General features: G+C 42.0%; 1 protein-coding gene across 5 annotated transcripts in view; it reads left to right on the forward strand.

Annotated features, from left to right (window-relative positions):
- Positions 1-17,325, forward strand: part of tmem94 (transmembrane protein 94) — a 225,343-nt gene that overhangs the window by 51,647 nt on the left and 156,371 nt on the right. For all 5 annotated transcript variants that reach the window (XR_015082416.1, XM_086015986.1, XM_086015988.1 and 2 more), the window contains exons 7-10: positions 2,857-3,008; positions 7,616-7,718; positions 7,818-7,904; positions 9,255-9,371. Coding sequence is in view for 4 of the 5 variants with exons in the window: in XM_086015986.1 (XP_085872112.1) it covers positions 2,857-3,008; positions 7,616-7,718; positions 7,818-7,904; positions 9,255-9,371 (459 nt within the window). In the remaining variant the exon portion in view is untranslated. The remainder of the gene's footprint in view (positions 1-2,856; positions 3,009-7,615; positions 7,719-7,817; positions 7,905-9,254; positions 9,372-17,325) is intronic.

A 17,325-nucleotide genomic window follows, 5' to 3' on the forward strand; every position in this document is an offset into this window, starting at 1 on the left:
ACTTAACTGCTTCAAACAGAGACTGAGGGCTTTGCGGTATGGCTTTCATACATATCATGGTATTATTTTAATTTTTTGGTCCTAACTAGGGATGGGAATTTCGACTCATTTGCCCGCTGACTAGTCTCAAATTTTATTTGCGACTAGTCGAAATTTGGGCGCCACGGTGGTCGACTGGTTAGCACGTCCGCCTCACAGTTCAGAGGTCGTGGGTTCGATCCCGGCTCTGGCCACCCTGTGTGGAGTTTGCATGTTCTCCCCGTGCCTGCGTGGGTTTCCTCCGGGTACTCCGGTTTCCTCCCACATTCCAAAAACATGCATGGTAAGTTGATTGGACTGTCTAAATTGCCCCTAGGGGTGATTGTGAATGCGGATGTTTGTCTCTGTGTGCCCTGCGATTGGCTGGCAACCAATTCAGGGTGTCCCCCGCCTACTGCCCAAAGACAACTAGGATAGGCTCCAGCACGCCCGCGACCCTTGTGAGGATAAGCGGTATGGATAATGAATGAATGACTAGTCGAAATTCGAAATTTTTATACGTTGAATTCAAAGTTTAAAATGCAAATGTTTTGTGTATTTATAGTATGGGCTATTTTAGCCCAAGCATTCAGGACAGTTTGTTAATTTAAATTCTATTGATGTAACAACAACTGACTGAATAAAAGTAAACAATTGAAAGAGAAATACATTTCTGATACATTTGCCAATGCAATGCATGGCATTTATTTTGAATAATGTAATGAGTAATGGTACCGACTCCCTGTCCAGCAGGGTCTCATTCGCCATATGTTAGGTGCATTATCATGCACACAGGCGACGGCTTTATTTTCTAGTGCCCACGTACCCATCACACTCCCCAGGAGAGCAGCCAAGTTTCCAGCTGTGTGTCTTTCCTCCAAGGCGCATGAAACACACAGCTGCGGAGATGTCCTTCGTCCACATACGTTATACACGTCATAGTCATGTAAGATTCGGTGGCTATGGACGTCCATCCGTCTGTAGTTATAGCATTGGCCACATAGCTGGTGCGCTCAAACGCTCGTAGTATCTACTCTCTCATTTGTTTATGGCTACTCTCGAGTTGGGGCGTTATTGTTTTGCGACTTGGCACCACGTACTTTGGCTCGATATACAGCATTACTTTTTCGAACCGTTTGCCCTCAACAAAAGAAAGCGGCAGCATATTGCGTCATTTTACAAATTAGTTAGGTAATCTTTGCTGTGCGGTGAGCATCGCAGCGCCTGGCTGGAAAAAAACACTCTCATGCTCGTCTGCCTGGCCCTGCCGCCATCGACCTGCTGGTTCACATCGAGATTTACTTTGGATGTGGTTTCTCATCGCTCCGGGAGAGTAAGAGAGTTTATGCTTACAAAGCCTGCAGACGACCTTGTTGTCATCTGCTGCATCAAAATACTGCCAAACGGTGCCATTGTCTTTCGTGGTAGCTTCGACATCTTCAGAATGTACTTTTCTTTCCCAAACTTTGTGTCCCCGCCCCCTACTATGTGTGCGAGTGGGCGGGGGGGAGGGGAGAAATTCTCTCTCTTGGTGCTCAGCTTGTTTGCAGAGGCCGAGGCAGAGGGGTGAGGAACAATTTGAGTGATACTAATGCAGCGTTTAACCGACAAGTAAAATACTAAACGTTAAATAAATCGTAGACGATTAAACGACTAGTCGCGCACATCCCTAGTCCTAAAATTAATGGTGAATGTAAAAATCACAATGACAATATATGTGATTGGGTTATTTAAGCCATTGGCGAGTTCCGGCCGGTGTTAGAGCGTGTGCTAAATTGCAAATGTAGCCCTGTGTGTTGTGTGATTGTAATACATTTGTGTTCATAACTGCTGGATCTCCACCCTTACGCGTTTCTAGTCAGTCTTCAGTAAAAAGTTTACTGTACACCTAAGCATTTATTTTGCTATTCTCTACTCTGCATTTCACTTTAGCGATTAGCAAACTTAACGACCCCTCGTTCGAGTCTGCGGTGAAAACGTTACTTGTTAGTGGGGTCGTTTATTTGTCACAATGGAGGAGATGAATGCGCAGCACACAGCTCGTTGCTGCTTTGCATGGACTTACATATAATATAAGCAAGCTAGCTTAGCGCCTAACATTCAAGCAGCCGCGAACGAAATTACTTTCGGGAGTACAGGTGACAGCGTGTAGTAGGACAGCGCTTTTTTTTATTAACCAGTTCGGCGCTGGACGTGCCCACAGTAGCATGCCTCTAAAGGTGAGTGTGGGGAATAAGTGTCCTTTAAATAAATCGCATCTTTGGTGATCGCGAAATCGTGTTGTCTGAGATTGCGATTTCGGTCCCAAAACAATAAATTGTTCAGCCCCAGTGGTGGAGCATGAGCTGTCCTCTGCTCCTCTTATAATGAAGTTAAAGTTACTAGTTGGCAAGTGCTACCTGATTTTATCTGCAACCTCAATCTATCCATACAAGAAAGGATGTTTTCCTGTGTTTAATCTTTTTCATCATTATTATTATTTATAAACAACGCTAATGTGCAAGTTTTTATTCTATTTTGTGCTTTTATAACAGGGAATGTTTTTGCTTTATACCAAATTGAATTCGAGCTTGCTCTCTGTTAAAACTAAATAAAAAAAAAAACAACCTAGTCTTATGCATTTGAGACTTATTGCTGAACCGAACCTGTACCGTACCGCGACCCCCATAGCGAGGTACGTACCGAACCGTGACTTTTGTGAATCGTTACACCTCTATTCTCAAGATGTGTGTACTTGAAATTCTGCCTTGTTATCTCAATCTGTACCACTCAACCGAATTCCAGTAAGTTTCTTACAAAAATGTAACCACTCGTTTTGATAATTTTTTTTCTAATTAGGATGATGAACACATTGTTTTGGAACCTGGAGATTTGTTTCCCCCATCCTCTCCATCCCCTTCTGCACGAGCAAATGAGAAAATAAGACCCCAGAACCCACAACAACATCGTCTCTTCAGAGTGGTCAGGACTCCAGTTTTAGACATAGTCAGGTATGTCTAACCCTAATCTTGATATCTTGTTCATACATCGCATTGCTTGTTTTACGTGTACAGTGATCCCTCGCTACTTCGCGCTTCAACTTTCACGCTTTCAGAAGCATTCATAACAAATGAAAAATGAAACAACACAGCCATATCGGCAGCTATATTGCAGAAAGACGCATTGTTTCTAAGATGTGAGTTGACTCTGAGGCTTTACATACGTCACACACAAAGTCACTCATAAAAGGCGGTGACTGGTTACCAGCGCGAGCTCGAGGGCACAAGTGGATTTACTTTTTCTGCTTTGTACTATATGTGAGCTGACTGGGTGTGCATCATCGCAGCCTCTTGCTAGTGTCGTCCACTATTCAAATGTGCCGTTGATTTAGTCAGTCAAGCCGGATACTTTCTCCTCCGTATTTGTAATGATGTGTTTGCTCTAATAAAGTTTTGTAAAAATCGGATGTTACAGTACAACAGCTGTATTTATATGTCGTGAGCGCAGCGCGCTCCCGTCCGGCACGACTTAGACATTGCCAAATAAATTGTGAAAGTGTTTGTTAGTTTTCTCTTAGGTTGTTTTAAAACAGCTTACCTTAACTACAATCCCGCGGTTTGTTTTACCCAAAGGACTTTATTGATGTTATTGTGCAAAGATAAAGTTAATGTATGATCCCATCCTGCAGCCATGCTTCTTCGTTTTTAAATGAAGTAGGAGGCAAGAAGTTTTTACTTTCACTTTTCACGACAACGGATGACAAGCGTTTTAAAGGGATTGGATAAATTACACTGTGGCATTCTTATTAAAGTAAGTCAATTTTATCATAAACGTTCCGTCGTAATCGCCAGCTGCCGTGGTTGAAGCTACATTCTTATCACAGCCTGCAGCTTGTTTTTTATTCTTCATTTTGCATTTTTAAAGTTCAATTGCTTGTTTAACAAGTATTTAGAAGTGTGGGAACCATGTTGTGGGTTCACAACAGCGTAACAGAGACGCAAATCCCCCCCAAATAAAACTGTACAATAAATATCAAATAAAATAATAATAATAAGTCCAACGGTACTTCACGTTTTTTCACCGATTGCGCCAGGTTCTGGCCCCCCATTAACCGCAATAAATGAGGAATCACTGTATTTGTTTCTCACAATAGTTGTCCACGTCATATATTATACCTAACAGTCTTGGCAGACCAAATCCGTAGTGTTGCATGAAGTACCATTACCAAAACTGAATCCTGATTTTTAGCCCCAAAAAACGTTTGATACCATAATTGTCAAGTACTGGAATTTTTGGGGGGGAACAAGAATATGTAGCATCCACTCTCCAAGTGTTAAAAGGTGTGCCAAGTGTGTGTGTACAGTATGTCGTAGAAATACACAGACACCTCACGTAGAAACAAGACGCAAACAATGTTAAATTGAATTATTTTTCTTACATGGCTGACAGGCAGGGCATGCCGGACAGACGCGAGAGAAGGTCTGTCTCTTGGGCTTGTTATGCAGCTATTTGCTTCAGACCTCACTGATGAGCTTGCTGAATTCTGTTACCCAATTGAAAGAGTTACAGGTTAACGTGTGACATATTTCAAACACTTCTCTTCATGTCAAACGTGTGTGAATTATTTTGTGATAAGCAATGTTCTTTCCGACTGGTTGCTTGTATTGACAAAGCATTTTTTGTAGTGGAGCGCATTACACATCGTCAAACTTTGCATTGGGTCATTAGCGATTCAGTGAAGACATGTACTTGTGTGTTGCTTTTCCTCCTATGTCAAAATTTGGTAAATTTAATATGTTTTTACAAATCTGGATTGGTCAATCGTATGTGTTTTTTTTTTTTTTTCTTTTACAAATACATTACCAATCTTAAGTGTTGAAAATGGCTTGTTCTCTTTGACGACGCAATGGTAATGATGGAACAAGCAAAGTGATGATTTGGGAGGTACGAGAATTCTGTTTGACGCCAGCATATTAATACAGGGCGGGCAGTAAGTTTCCATACAAAGCATTTGTATTAGGCTTTACATGATAAGGTGTTTGGGGGCCGATCAGTGAGTTAAAAAAAAAAAAAACGCTAACTGATTCAATCACATTTTGTAGTATTATGTCTATTTAAATAAGTTGTTTAAATAAATAAATAAATAGTATACAGTAAATAAAGGGGCCAGTGTATATTAATGAACATTTACATGTAAATTTGCCAGATTATATCCGTTGGCTAGTTACTGTCAGGGATGGTGCTACACTGGGACTAGGGGATATTATAGCCCTGTCAGAAATCCATGTAAAACCCAGTTAAAGGGACACTTGGGTGAGCTTAACATTGGCACTTGCATGTAAAAATGACATTAGTACTAAAATGCCCACCTCAAAAGACTGTAGTGATTTAATGTATTTTTTTGTGATTAGGTTTACAACAAATTTCCCCGCCCCCAAAAGGGGTGTGGCTTATGTTTTCGGAGTTCTCAGCGGTCTATGTCACACGAGGAAGGCATGCTTTGTAATATTGCTCGCTTTGTCAGTTCTGTTGTCTAAACGGTGACCGATCGCCACCAAAATGCAAATGCACATTACTACTCTTGTCCACTTCAACCTGTGAAAGTATAAAAGTGTTCTGCACAATAGTTTGGATTTATTGACAGAAAACGTGATCTCATCATGATCACATCCACAAAATCAAAAATACCGTGGTGATTGCTCCTCCACTTTCACAAGCTGAAGCGGACAAGAGCATGAATGTGCACACAAACCCCGACTAGTTATATTTCGGACATTTAGTGACGCTAAACTCGTGTCTCAGGAGGGAGAGAGACGGGGGCTTGCAGCAGTAGCAGGCAGATTGGAGCTTTACGTCTCCTTCTTCCCTCCCCGGCTAAAGGTAGGATAATGGGATGGCTAATGGCAACAACTAGCTTCAGGTCGTTAAGGGCGTTAGCACAACAACATTAGCTCCTTACTGTCCGCCCAGCGTGTGGAGGTGAAGATGAGCCTGTGTCTTCATGTCGCCTCGCAAGCAGTCGCGTGTGGTGTCCCTGCTTGCTTGCTTGCAAGCAGCCACCTTCTGCCCGAGTGAAGCGGCGTGAGAGTGACGAAAGCCCTCATCGAATAGCGAATAAACATTTCTAGTGAGGCTGACTGCACAGCCGAGTGTGGCCGCATTGGAACGTGCCATTTTAGCTGTTACCTTCCAAATTGGACTGCACGTTGTAAGTCGAAATACTGGGGCCATTCCTCATTCAAATAAATGTGTACGTCTACTCATTCCCATTTCAGTCTCTGTAAATATCCTTACTGGTGTTTAATGCCTCACCCGTCCTAACCGTGATCAGCAAAGAAGCATTTTTTTTTTTTAAGCAAAGAAGCAGTGTTTTTTAATTTTTTTTATTTTTTCAAGCAAAGAGAAGTGTGCGCTCGTCCCAGCCTAAATCTATGTAGCTCTGCTGACTTCCACATTTCCTCATCCTCATATAAATCAGCCACGGAGAGGTTAATCCTTTTGATATGTTGAAGTGGTCATTTGTAGAGATGTCCACATAAATTTTGGTGCCAATTGATCGCTGTGTTTGGACGTTATAAGCAATAAAAGTACAATGATTTCCAATGGAGAGTTTGGAATCGGTTCCTCGCGTGACTCCGGCTGAACAAGGATAGAACGGTAGGGGGTGCGGCCATTGTGCTCATTATCAAGGGGCGTTATTCATGGAGTTACTTATTTCCTAATCTCTCCAAAATTAATGGATAAAATAGAAAATGGCAACTCTTCATTTTCCTGATCAAAAAATATATAAAATGAACTTGTTAGTGAAAACATGGCCATACCGGCCCCACCGTCCCTTTAAGCCCCGCTAGCATTTTATTTGACATTCAAAAATATATTTATAAATTATTTTCTCAGCCCCCCCTATGTATCAGTCAAGCCAACCTTTAGCACCAGGGGAGAAAAAAAAATCCTGGAGCCGTGCCTGCTATCTGCAGTCCCTTGCTTGGCAGGTTTTACCATTTTAAGTAAAGTTGTGTACTGAACATCAATAAAAGTATTCTGAAGCATTTTTGTCAATGTGTTGCAGTCTTTGCATTGCCCCAATGAAGGAATGTAGAGGAAAAAAACAAGAAGTGTGATTTGAATATGGAATATTTATTCATTAACGAATGAGCAAAACTTGATTTTTAGGAACACTGCTCTCAAAACATGCAATAAAAAACAAATGCAACTACATACTTAAGTTGGAAACTACAAAATATTAAGGGGAAACAACATATTCCCCAAACATATTCCTTTCAAGAATATGTTCCTAGCACTGGTCCTCCCCTTTGGAATGACCTTCCTTTGGTTGTTAGGCAAGCCCCCTCTCTGTCCATTTTTAAAACCCATTTAAAGACCCTTTTCTATTCGCTGGCTTTTGATGTGACCTGAGACTGACAAATTGTCTGCTGTTTTTCCGGTGTTTGGTGTTTTGTGCTAAATTATTGATTTCATGTTTTGCATTATGGCTATTTCTGTTGTTGTTTGTAAAGTGCTTTGTTACAGCTGTAGCTGTTGTGTAATGCGCTTTATAAATAAAATTGTATTGTATTGTTTTAAATTGATTTTTCACTGCCATTTTCCATTTCAAAAGGAATAGTTTGGAGTTTTCAGGATCCCGACCAATCACAGTGCTCGACAATGAGAGGTTTACAGTGCAGTCCGTCATCACCAAGCTTGTCTGTCCTATTGTGCTGGTGAGTTAAATTAACACATTTGTTTGAAACGTTTAATTTCAATTTTCTTAAAGAATTTGAAAGTCCCTTTTGTTGTGTTTTTTCGCTCTCTTCCTGTAGGTTACATTCCTTTTGGTGAACTCCATACGCTACTTTTGTGATGCACCCAATCTCACCCCCAACAGCTACAATTTTTTGCAGCTTCAGGTAATTTTTAAAATCAAAATGTTTGTAACCCAGGACTGGAAATCCCATTGCATATAATTACTTTCCTTGCCAACCAAGGGGTAGATAAAACATGTAAAATGAGTCTTAACAGAACACGTTTACCTTCTATCTAGGGCTGAATGATTAATTGCATTTGCAATACAATCGCGATTTGACAAAACACAATTTTACAATCACAAAGACTGCGATTTGACGGGTCATGACTGTTTTGAGAAGCGAAGGGGGAGTGGGAACGTGGAGGACTTTCATAGCAGATAGCAAGCTGAAGCACTAACTTATTTTATTTTATTTTTTCTATATGCCGCCCATGTTCAGTTGACTTCACGTCTCTGATGTTGAGCACACACACAGACACAGTGTGCGGCTACTTGAGCCGTGACAAATTAAAATGCAATCCTTGCAAAGCTGTCAGGCAGTCAGATATTAAGAGGATAAATGTGTTCGTAATACTTCGTATGTATCATGAATGAGCCCAAAGACCACAGAAAATACGTTACTCCACATTTAATCGATGAAACGCTGAAGAGTTGTAATGCCTGTTAGAAAGATACTACATCATACACAGGCATTATCTGCCATTTCCTACCCGTTAGCATGTGTGATGTAACTGGATATCAGTCAGCTTTCTTTTTTATCTATGTATATTTCATTTATTTATCCAACCTTTTAATAAGTTGAATGGTTCAAAAGTGCAGTCGACGTTTACATAACATGTTTTATGTTTCTCTTAGTTTATTATATTTAAAATAATATATCATCTTTCATGAAATAAGTGAAATGGAAGTGGTAAAGCTACTGATTTGTTTGCATTATCGTTGTAATCTCCACTTAAGTTTGTGATTTACAGTGTCGTAAACACTTTACACCACACTTGTGTTGCAGGATTATGTTTTTGTGGTGAATGCCTACCGAACTGCATGTCAAAAGTAGTTAGTAAACGTATACCTATTTAGTAAACTGTATTAATGCTTTATTTGCCTTTATCTTAGTATCCTATAGCGTATAATACATCTGATATTGTTTGTCGTAATATAGGTTGATTGTTGAAAAATGCATTACAAAAGGACCTTGACAAAAAATTGCAATTCAGATGGCAATCTGAATTTTGGGAGAAAAAAAAATGATTAGATTATTTTCCATAATTGTTCAGCTCCCTTCCTAGCAAAACACTTCCAACAATTTAAACATCCTCACTCTGTTATATACATCATTGGTGTATTCATATAGTCAAAATGAATAAAGTTATCAAATTTAAGCTTTTAATAATGACCTGCATTATATTTTGATGTATTTTATAGATGTAATAGGTAAAAAATATTGTATTTTCAGTTGATGGGTGTTCTGCCCGTCTTACCCCTGCTATTCCCTGTCATGTGGGTGCTGGTCAACGCCTTTGGGGAGGCGAGGGTCCTTGCTGAGTTCAGCCATGTATCTCCAGCGGGATTGGTGAGGAATTCACAAACATTAAAAAAAACCACTGAAAATCTTTTGAAGTTGGACTGAATCTTCCCTTACACCACCAATCTTTTTAATTAACGGCACATGTACTATTGTCTTGGTTTTAATTAGAAGATGAATGCGTAATTCATATACACAGTGTACAGAAGCTCTCCTTCCTTTGTGAACATGACTGCATTTTTTAAATGGTGTGCGCATGATTCGGAGCCCATTTTGTAATGTCATAGCTCATTCTAAACACATCCATCCCTTCTTTCTCTGTACCACTTATCCTCACAAGGGTCGTGGCTGTGCTGACTTTGGGCAAAAGGCAGTGTACACCCTAAACTGGTTGCCACGCAATCACAGGGCATAAATAGTAGCAATATAAATATAAATGTTTTTTCCAGGGCCGATAACGATATTGATTATTAGTAGTCAAGGAGGCCGATAACCAATATTTGTAGCCAATAATCATTTTCAACAAAAAGGAAAATATTGCCTTCAAAATCTAAAACACAATAAAACTCTTAACTTTGCTGAAATGTCTTCAACCATATCCTTGGCGTCCGGCCAAAACCTCATAAGTCACATTTTGGTGAATTTCATATTTTTCCAAAAATGTATGCCGCATTTTCCTGACTATAAGCCACAACTTTTTTTCCTAGGTTTTGAACCATGCGTCTTATGTAAAGGTGCGGCTATTCTGTGAATTTTTCTTCCATCGCTAGGGGCGGTCTAACTGGAATTACAATACAATACAATAACCATTAACAGGATGTGACTGCAGCTGGAGGAGTTCAACAGGCGAGGGCACTGTGCACTAGGTTAAGCACTAGGCGATGCATTGGGTGGTATGCGGAAGTAGAGCAATAAAACTGACAAATAGGCATGGCAGCGGGCAGTGAAATGAAGATGCTCCCATGTTAAAAGGCACTATTAGGAAATAATCTGTTCAGGCACATACATGTACATTTACAGTTCAAAATCGTTCTGTAAATGCAGTAAATATTACATTTTTCAATATAGGTGAGGCTTGTATAAAGGTGCGGGTTATAGTCTGGAAAATACAGTACTGCTGGTCAGTCCATATGCATTGTACACATTACTGACCAATCTAAAGTGTTGAAAATGGCTCTGACTTCCGGTCGGGTAAGGGAAGAGATGGCGGGGTAGAAGAACAATCTCCTGACCATTCTATGAAAATATACCCACTACAACTCAAATATATTTAAAACTTGGACTACACTGTGTGCCCTTTAAAATGACCAAATTAAAGCCAAGGAAATTAAAGCAGTCTGAGTTATCCAAGCAGAACAACGTTAACCGTGATTCCTGGTCTAGCACAATGGACAACATGGACACGTACGCCGATGGTGACGAAGACAAGCAGAGGGAAGAAGTGGGATTTCAGCTCATATTAAAAGAACTGAGAGAGTTCAGGAGGGATAGTGGTCGGCAGCTCAAAGACATTTGAGAAGAAACAAACAAAACGAACGTAAGAGCCGAGGAGGCTGAAGAACGGATCAACGCGGCTGAAACCCGGATACAAGTCACGGAGGAAGTTGTTAAAACTGCAGATTTACTTGGCTCCTTATCATGAAAAGCTGACTGATTTGGAGAGTCGCTCGAGGAGAGAGAATATTAGAATTCACGACGTCAAAGAGGAAGCCAAAGGAAATTCGTCGACAATGGTGGAATATGTATAGCGCTTACTACGAGAGGGACTGGTACTCAAAGACTCCTTCGAGTTGCGTGTGGAGAGGGCACACCATGCCTTGATGCCAAAGATCAAGACTTCGCCAAGATCAATTGTGGCTAAAATGTCATGCTACAGAATGAAGGAGGAGATACTACGGCTGGCTTGACAGAAGCGCGGCTTCCAATTGCATGATAAAACGATCAATCTGGACCACGACTATGAACCGGATGTTTTGAAACGACAAAGGGATTATGCCGAAGCCAAGTCGGTGCTGAAGGAGAAGAAATACGATTCCAAACACCATTCCCTGCCCGACTGAGATTGTACTATGCCGATGGGACTGTGCTGTGTGGATCGGCGGAGGAGGCGACAGCAGACATGGCGAAAAGGGGATTTCCGGTGACATAAAATGCCCAGAATCTCTTTTGGAGCAGATACGACAATTTACGTGGTGTGCGTGAGGCAGACCAGGGAACCAGGAAAGACCGGGTGGAGCTGAAAACTACAAAGAGAAGTTGCAGGCCTTTAGACGTTAGGACTCGAAGTGACAGTGAGGGAATCATAAATCAAGGTTTGGAGTTGAATGGAGCAAGTAAGTAGGGTAATGGGTAAGTAAAAGAGAGGGATGGGCAGACTGCAAATGAGAATGATGGGTATAAATAAACTTCCGTTTGCGTTTCTCCTGCCACGTCAGAGTTTGGACGTGGATGGTATCGATTGCACTTCTGCACTTTCGCCTTCGAATCTACCTCACCTGCGCGTTGCGTTTTTACTCTTTTTAATTTTTGGAGACTATTTTTATCTTATTTTTTATTTATTTAAATTTTTGTTAATCTCTGGGTCGCTTGATCTCGCGGACTAGCATACAGCTAGCGTGAGACGGAAACGGGCTAGCTTGGGGCTAGCTTGGAGCTAGTGTATTAAAATGCCTTCAGACGACAGCGACGAACACAATGGCCTGCTGGAGAAGGCAAATAAGACAATCTCTGACCTAAGAAGGGATATTCGTCGTCTCTCAGAGGAGCTCCATGAGAAGGAATCGGTCATCTCTTGCTTCGCGACCCGTTTCCCCGAACTCTCCGCGGTGGTCATGAGAAGGCGCGCTCGTGAAATCCTGTCGGCGACAATGACGGCTGAGGCGGCTGGCCTCTCGGACACGGCGAAGTGGGATCCAATTGCCTGCCCGGGGCCATCCTGCTCGACACCGTTGCAGAGTGACACCTGGGTCAAGGTGGTGTCCCGCGGCCGGAGGGCCGGGGAGCAACCCCACCGCCCCCAACTGGTCCTGGGGAATCGGTTCGCCGCCCTGGCGAGTGAGTCTCCTGTTCCCATCACTGCACTACAGCAGTCGGAGACACCGACTGCTGCGTCCGACGCTGGGGCTGTGCTCCCAGGGGCTCCCTCGGATTCCCCGCCACCCACGGCGACGACCTCGGCCGGGAACCCCATGTTGGGCGGGTCCGCCGGTGACACGGCCGTCCACTCACGCGTCGGGCTGCTCCGGGACGCGGTGTCCCGGTACAAGGGTGGTCGTCATCACCAGCATCATCGGCGACACTCATCGGTGTCATCCACCGTCTTCACTCGGCCTCGGCGGAGCCATCCTGGACAGTGGGGTCGTGAATCTTCCGCCGGTGGTGAGTCCCTTGGCGTTCCCTCCTCACGTCACCCACCGACCACCGTTATAATTGGCGACAGCACCATTAGACGTACTCACTATCCCGGCTGCGTCACCCGCTGTTTTCCCGGAGCGAAAGTCATGGACATAGTTAACATCCTGCCGGGTGTTCTTGACTCTCTGCCATCATCCATTACCCGGCTCATCGTTCACGTTGGGACAAACGAGACAATACGCCGACAGTCTGAGCAGACGAAGAGAGACTTTCACGCCCTCTTTGCCTTGTTAAGAACCTGCGATCTCTCGGTCTGGGTGAGTGGCATTTTGCCGGCATTGTCTCGCGGAGCCGAGCGCTTCAGCCGCCTTTTAAGCTTGAACACGTGGCTCCTACGCACTTGTGGCCACCTTGACTTTGCTTTTATTGACAACTTTAACCTATTCTGGAATCGCCCGTCTTTTTACCAGCCGGATGGTGTTCATCCGAACTCTCTTGGTAGCAAGATTTTAGCCGCTAACATCCACCATGTCGTAACCAATTCCACTCCCAGCTGACTCTTGTTTACCAATCATATTTCTTCTTCTACTCATAAACGCTGCAATGACAATGTCACTACCATCACTTACAGGCCAATACCAGCTGCTCACAGTACCACCACCCTCACTAGCTCCCCCTGCAGGCCCTCATTATCATTACCACTATCGGACAATTTTCCCATTGAAACCATCACCGGCAGACGCTTCCCTTGCACACACAAACAACGTGGTTTTAACAGTGGTAATCTAGTATATGTTAATACTGCTCATTCGTACCACCATGAGCGCACGTCCAGCACAATAATTAATCTGGCCGTGCTGAACGTGCGCTCCCTTTTAAACAAAACTTTTATCATAAACGACCTGATTTTAGACAATAATTTACATGGTATACTTTTGTCTGAGACATGGCTTGGTACAGATGCTCCAGTTGCTCTCAACGAGGCTTGCCCACCGAATTTTAACTTTTTATTTTCTACAAGGGATGGCAAAAGAGGAGGCGGGACTGCATCAATTTTTATTAATACTCTTTTATCAAAGGAGATCATTTTTAGCAGCTATTTATCGTTTGAACACCATGCCTTTGTTTTTAGCAGTCCCCCTATTCTCTGCATTACCGTCTATAGACCTCCCCATCATTCCACTTCTTTTATTACAGAATTTTCAGAATTCTTATCCATTTTATATTCCAGTTATAACAGAATATTAATAACTGGCGATTTTAATATACACATGGACAACATCTCGGACCCACTATCCAGAGATTTTTCAAACCTTTTAAACTGCTTGGATTTTAAACAGCACGTCTTGCAGCCAACTCACAACAGAGGACACACCCTGGATTTGGTTATAACCTATGGCTTGTCTGCTGGTGTGTCCTCTGTTGTTGACTTGGCAGTGTCAGACCACTACTGTGTCTATTTTAACATCGCCAGTTTTAACCATCTAGCAGTCCCGGTCAGAACAGTGAAGAAACGCTACCTATCTTCTGAGGTGGCAGCAAATTTTATCGAGATCTTAAAAAACACTCCTGCTGACATTTTACCTGCACCCTGTGATCTTATTGTTGACAATTTTAACCTACATCTTAAATCATCATTAGATTCAGTAGCTCCACTTTTAATTAAAACAACAAAAACAAAGACTGTACCCCCGTGGAGAAACAATGCTATCAAAATATCAAAGAGAAAGTGCAGGAGTGCAGAGAGGAGGTGGAGAAAAAGTAAACTTACAGTACACTATGAAATTTTATGCGAACAACTGAAATCTTACAATAAAACAGTAAAACTGGCAAGATCTTCCTATTTCTCAAACCTCATTACAGTCAATAAAAACAACCCCAGGGTTCTCTTCTCCACCTTTGAACTTTTAACTAGTTCTGATTTTAATAAGTCCCCACAGAGACCAACAGATGCTCTCTGTGAGGACTTTGCAGACCACTTCAGAAGTAAAATCGATGACATAAGATCCAGTCTTTTAGCCCGTCAAAACACAAGTTTTAATAAACCCGGACAATCATATTTACATGAGGAAACACTGGAAAGTTTTGCCCTGGTTGATGCAAGGACACTTGTTCGAGTTTTCTCCCAGGTAAACCCAACAACCTGCCTTTTGGATCCAATTCCCACATTTCTTTTTAAGACATTTTATGGATTTTTTGAAGAACAAATTTTAAATATAGTCAATTGCTCTCTTCAGACAGGCGTCTTCCCAGCTGCCTTTAAAACGGCGGTGGTGAAGCCCCTTCTGAAGAAGAGCGGTTCTGACCCGAGCGTTTTTAATAACTACAGACCCGTATCCAACTTACCGTTTTTAAGTAAGATTTTAGAAAAACTGGTTTTCATCCAGTTGAATCATTTTTTAAATACAAATAATATTTTGGAGAAATATCAATCTGGTTTTAGGATGAACCACAGTACGGAGACTGCTCTTTTAAGGATCTTAAATGATATTAGGTGCACTGCAGACGTGAGAAAACTCACAGTCTTGGTGCTACTGGATCTAAGCGCTGCTTTTGATACAGTAGATCACCAAATTTTATTAAATAGACTTAAAAATCTAGTGGGCATCTCTGGTACTGTTTTTGACTGGTTTTATTCCTATCTCACAGACCGATATTTCTTTGTAAGTATGGATACTTGTTCCTCTAAAACTCATGAAATTAAATGTGGGGTTCCTCAAGGTTCGATTTTAGGCCCCTTACTTTTTAATCTTTATATGCTTCCCCTCGGGGATGTCATCAGGGGACACGGCATCAGCTTTCACAGCTATGCTGATGACACGCAGCTGTATATTGCCGTGTCTCCTGATGACACAGGACCCATTGATACCCTTTTAAATTGCATTTTAGATATCAAGTCATGGATGGCAGATAATTTCCTACAGCTCAATGAGGACAAGACTGAGGTCTTAGTTATCGGTCCCGAAGGTCAGAGAGAGAAGCTTTTACCAAAACTACACATTTTTAATCCCTCACACTGTGTGAAGAACCTTGGCGTCATTTTTGACTCTGAGCTCAGTTTTATTCCTCATATTAAAAATGTAACCAAGATTGGTTTTTATCACCTTAAGAATATCGCCAGAGTCCGCCCGTTTCTCTCTCAGGCTAACACGGAAGTGCTGATGCATGCCTTTATTTCCTGTCGTTTAGATTACTGTAATGCCCTGCTCTCTGGCCTCCCGAAAAAGAGCATTTCACCACTGCAACTACTGCAGAATTCAGCCGCTCGGGTGCTGACGAGAACCAGAGGGCGGGAGCACATTACGCCAGTTTTGAAATTGCTGCATTGGCTCCCTGTGTGTTTCAGGATCGATTTTAAAGTACTTTTATTAGTTTATAAATGTGTTAATGGTCTTGGGCCATCTTATTTATCTGATTTGCTTTTATCATACCAGCCCTCGCGGATCCTGAGGTCCTCTGGCGCCGGCCTTTTATTTATTCCAAGGGTGAGGACCAAAATGCATGGCGAGGCTGCATTCAGCCATTTTGGTCCTCACCTTTGGAATAGCCTGCCAGAGGATGTCAGGTCTGCAGAGACTGTTGATATTTTTAAGAGGAAGCTCAAGACACACCTTTTTAGTTTGGCTTTCAACAACTTTTAAATAATTTATCTTTTCTTTTGATTGAAGATAATTCTATGTTTTGCTTTGATTGTTTTAAAGCACTTTGAGTTGCATTTTTATGTATGAAAAGTGCTATATAAATAAAATGTGATTGATTGATTGATAAAAGAGAGGGATGGGCAGACTGCAAATGAGAATGATGGGTATAAATATACCCATATAGATATAAATATAATATATATATATATATGTGTGTGTGTGTGCGTGTGTGTGTGTACGTATTATATATATATATAGAGTATACAGTAAGTATTCCCACCTACGGACCTCTGTCAAATGGAAATTCCCTCACCCGGAAAACAAACAAACATATGTATTAAATTTTCGACTACTATATGACATTAACGATCGATTCCTTACAACGGAAGTTCCAGTATCTGGAACCTATAGCGAAGCCCGCAGTAGCGCAAACTCAAGCAGTTCCCACTCTATACTACGGAAAAACTTTGACTGCTCCACCATCATTGGATACAAAGCAGTGACATGTAAGTTACTTCTTTGGCATGCGTTTTACTCAAATTGCTAAATATTTAAAATTGATTCATCTACGTTTTCGTCTGTAGATCGTGTCATCCAAACGAAGAACCATAATGACCGTGGAAGAGAGAGTGAAATGCATCCGGTTAAGCGAAGCTGGACACAAAGTACAGTAAAAAACATCCAACGGACACTTGGAGTCGGAAAAACTTGAATCTGCGAGACTTTGAAAAACAAGGAATCGATTCTGGCTCAGTACGATTCCGGCAGTTTGCCTGCTCAGCCTGCGGCTCGACGGACGACGTACAGTGGCATAAATGAATGTGTCCTGGAATGGTTTCACTCTTGTTGTGCTAAAAACCTCCCGCTAACTGGAACTAGAGAAAAGGCTAGCTCAATAGCGCTTTCGATGTGCATAGAGGATTTCCAAGCGTCCCGAAGCTGGCTTCAAAAGTTCGTTGTACAACATCAGCTGAGCAATGCTGTCTTGTGTGGTGAGGGAGGGGAGG

This window comes from Filicampus tigris, chromosome 19 (genome assembly GCF_054856515.1).
Source record: "Filicampus tigris isolate MCC_2025a chromosome 19, RoL_Ftig_1.0, whole genome shotgun sequence".
Taxonomy (NCBI): Eukaryota; Metazoa; Chordata; class Actinopteri; order Syngnathiformes; family Syngnathidae; genus Filicampus; species Filicampus tigris.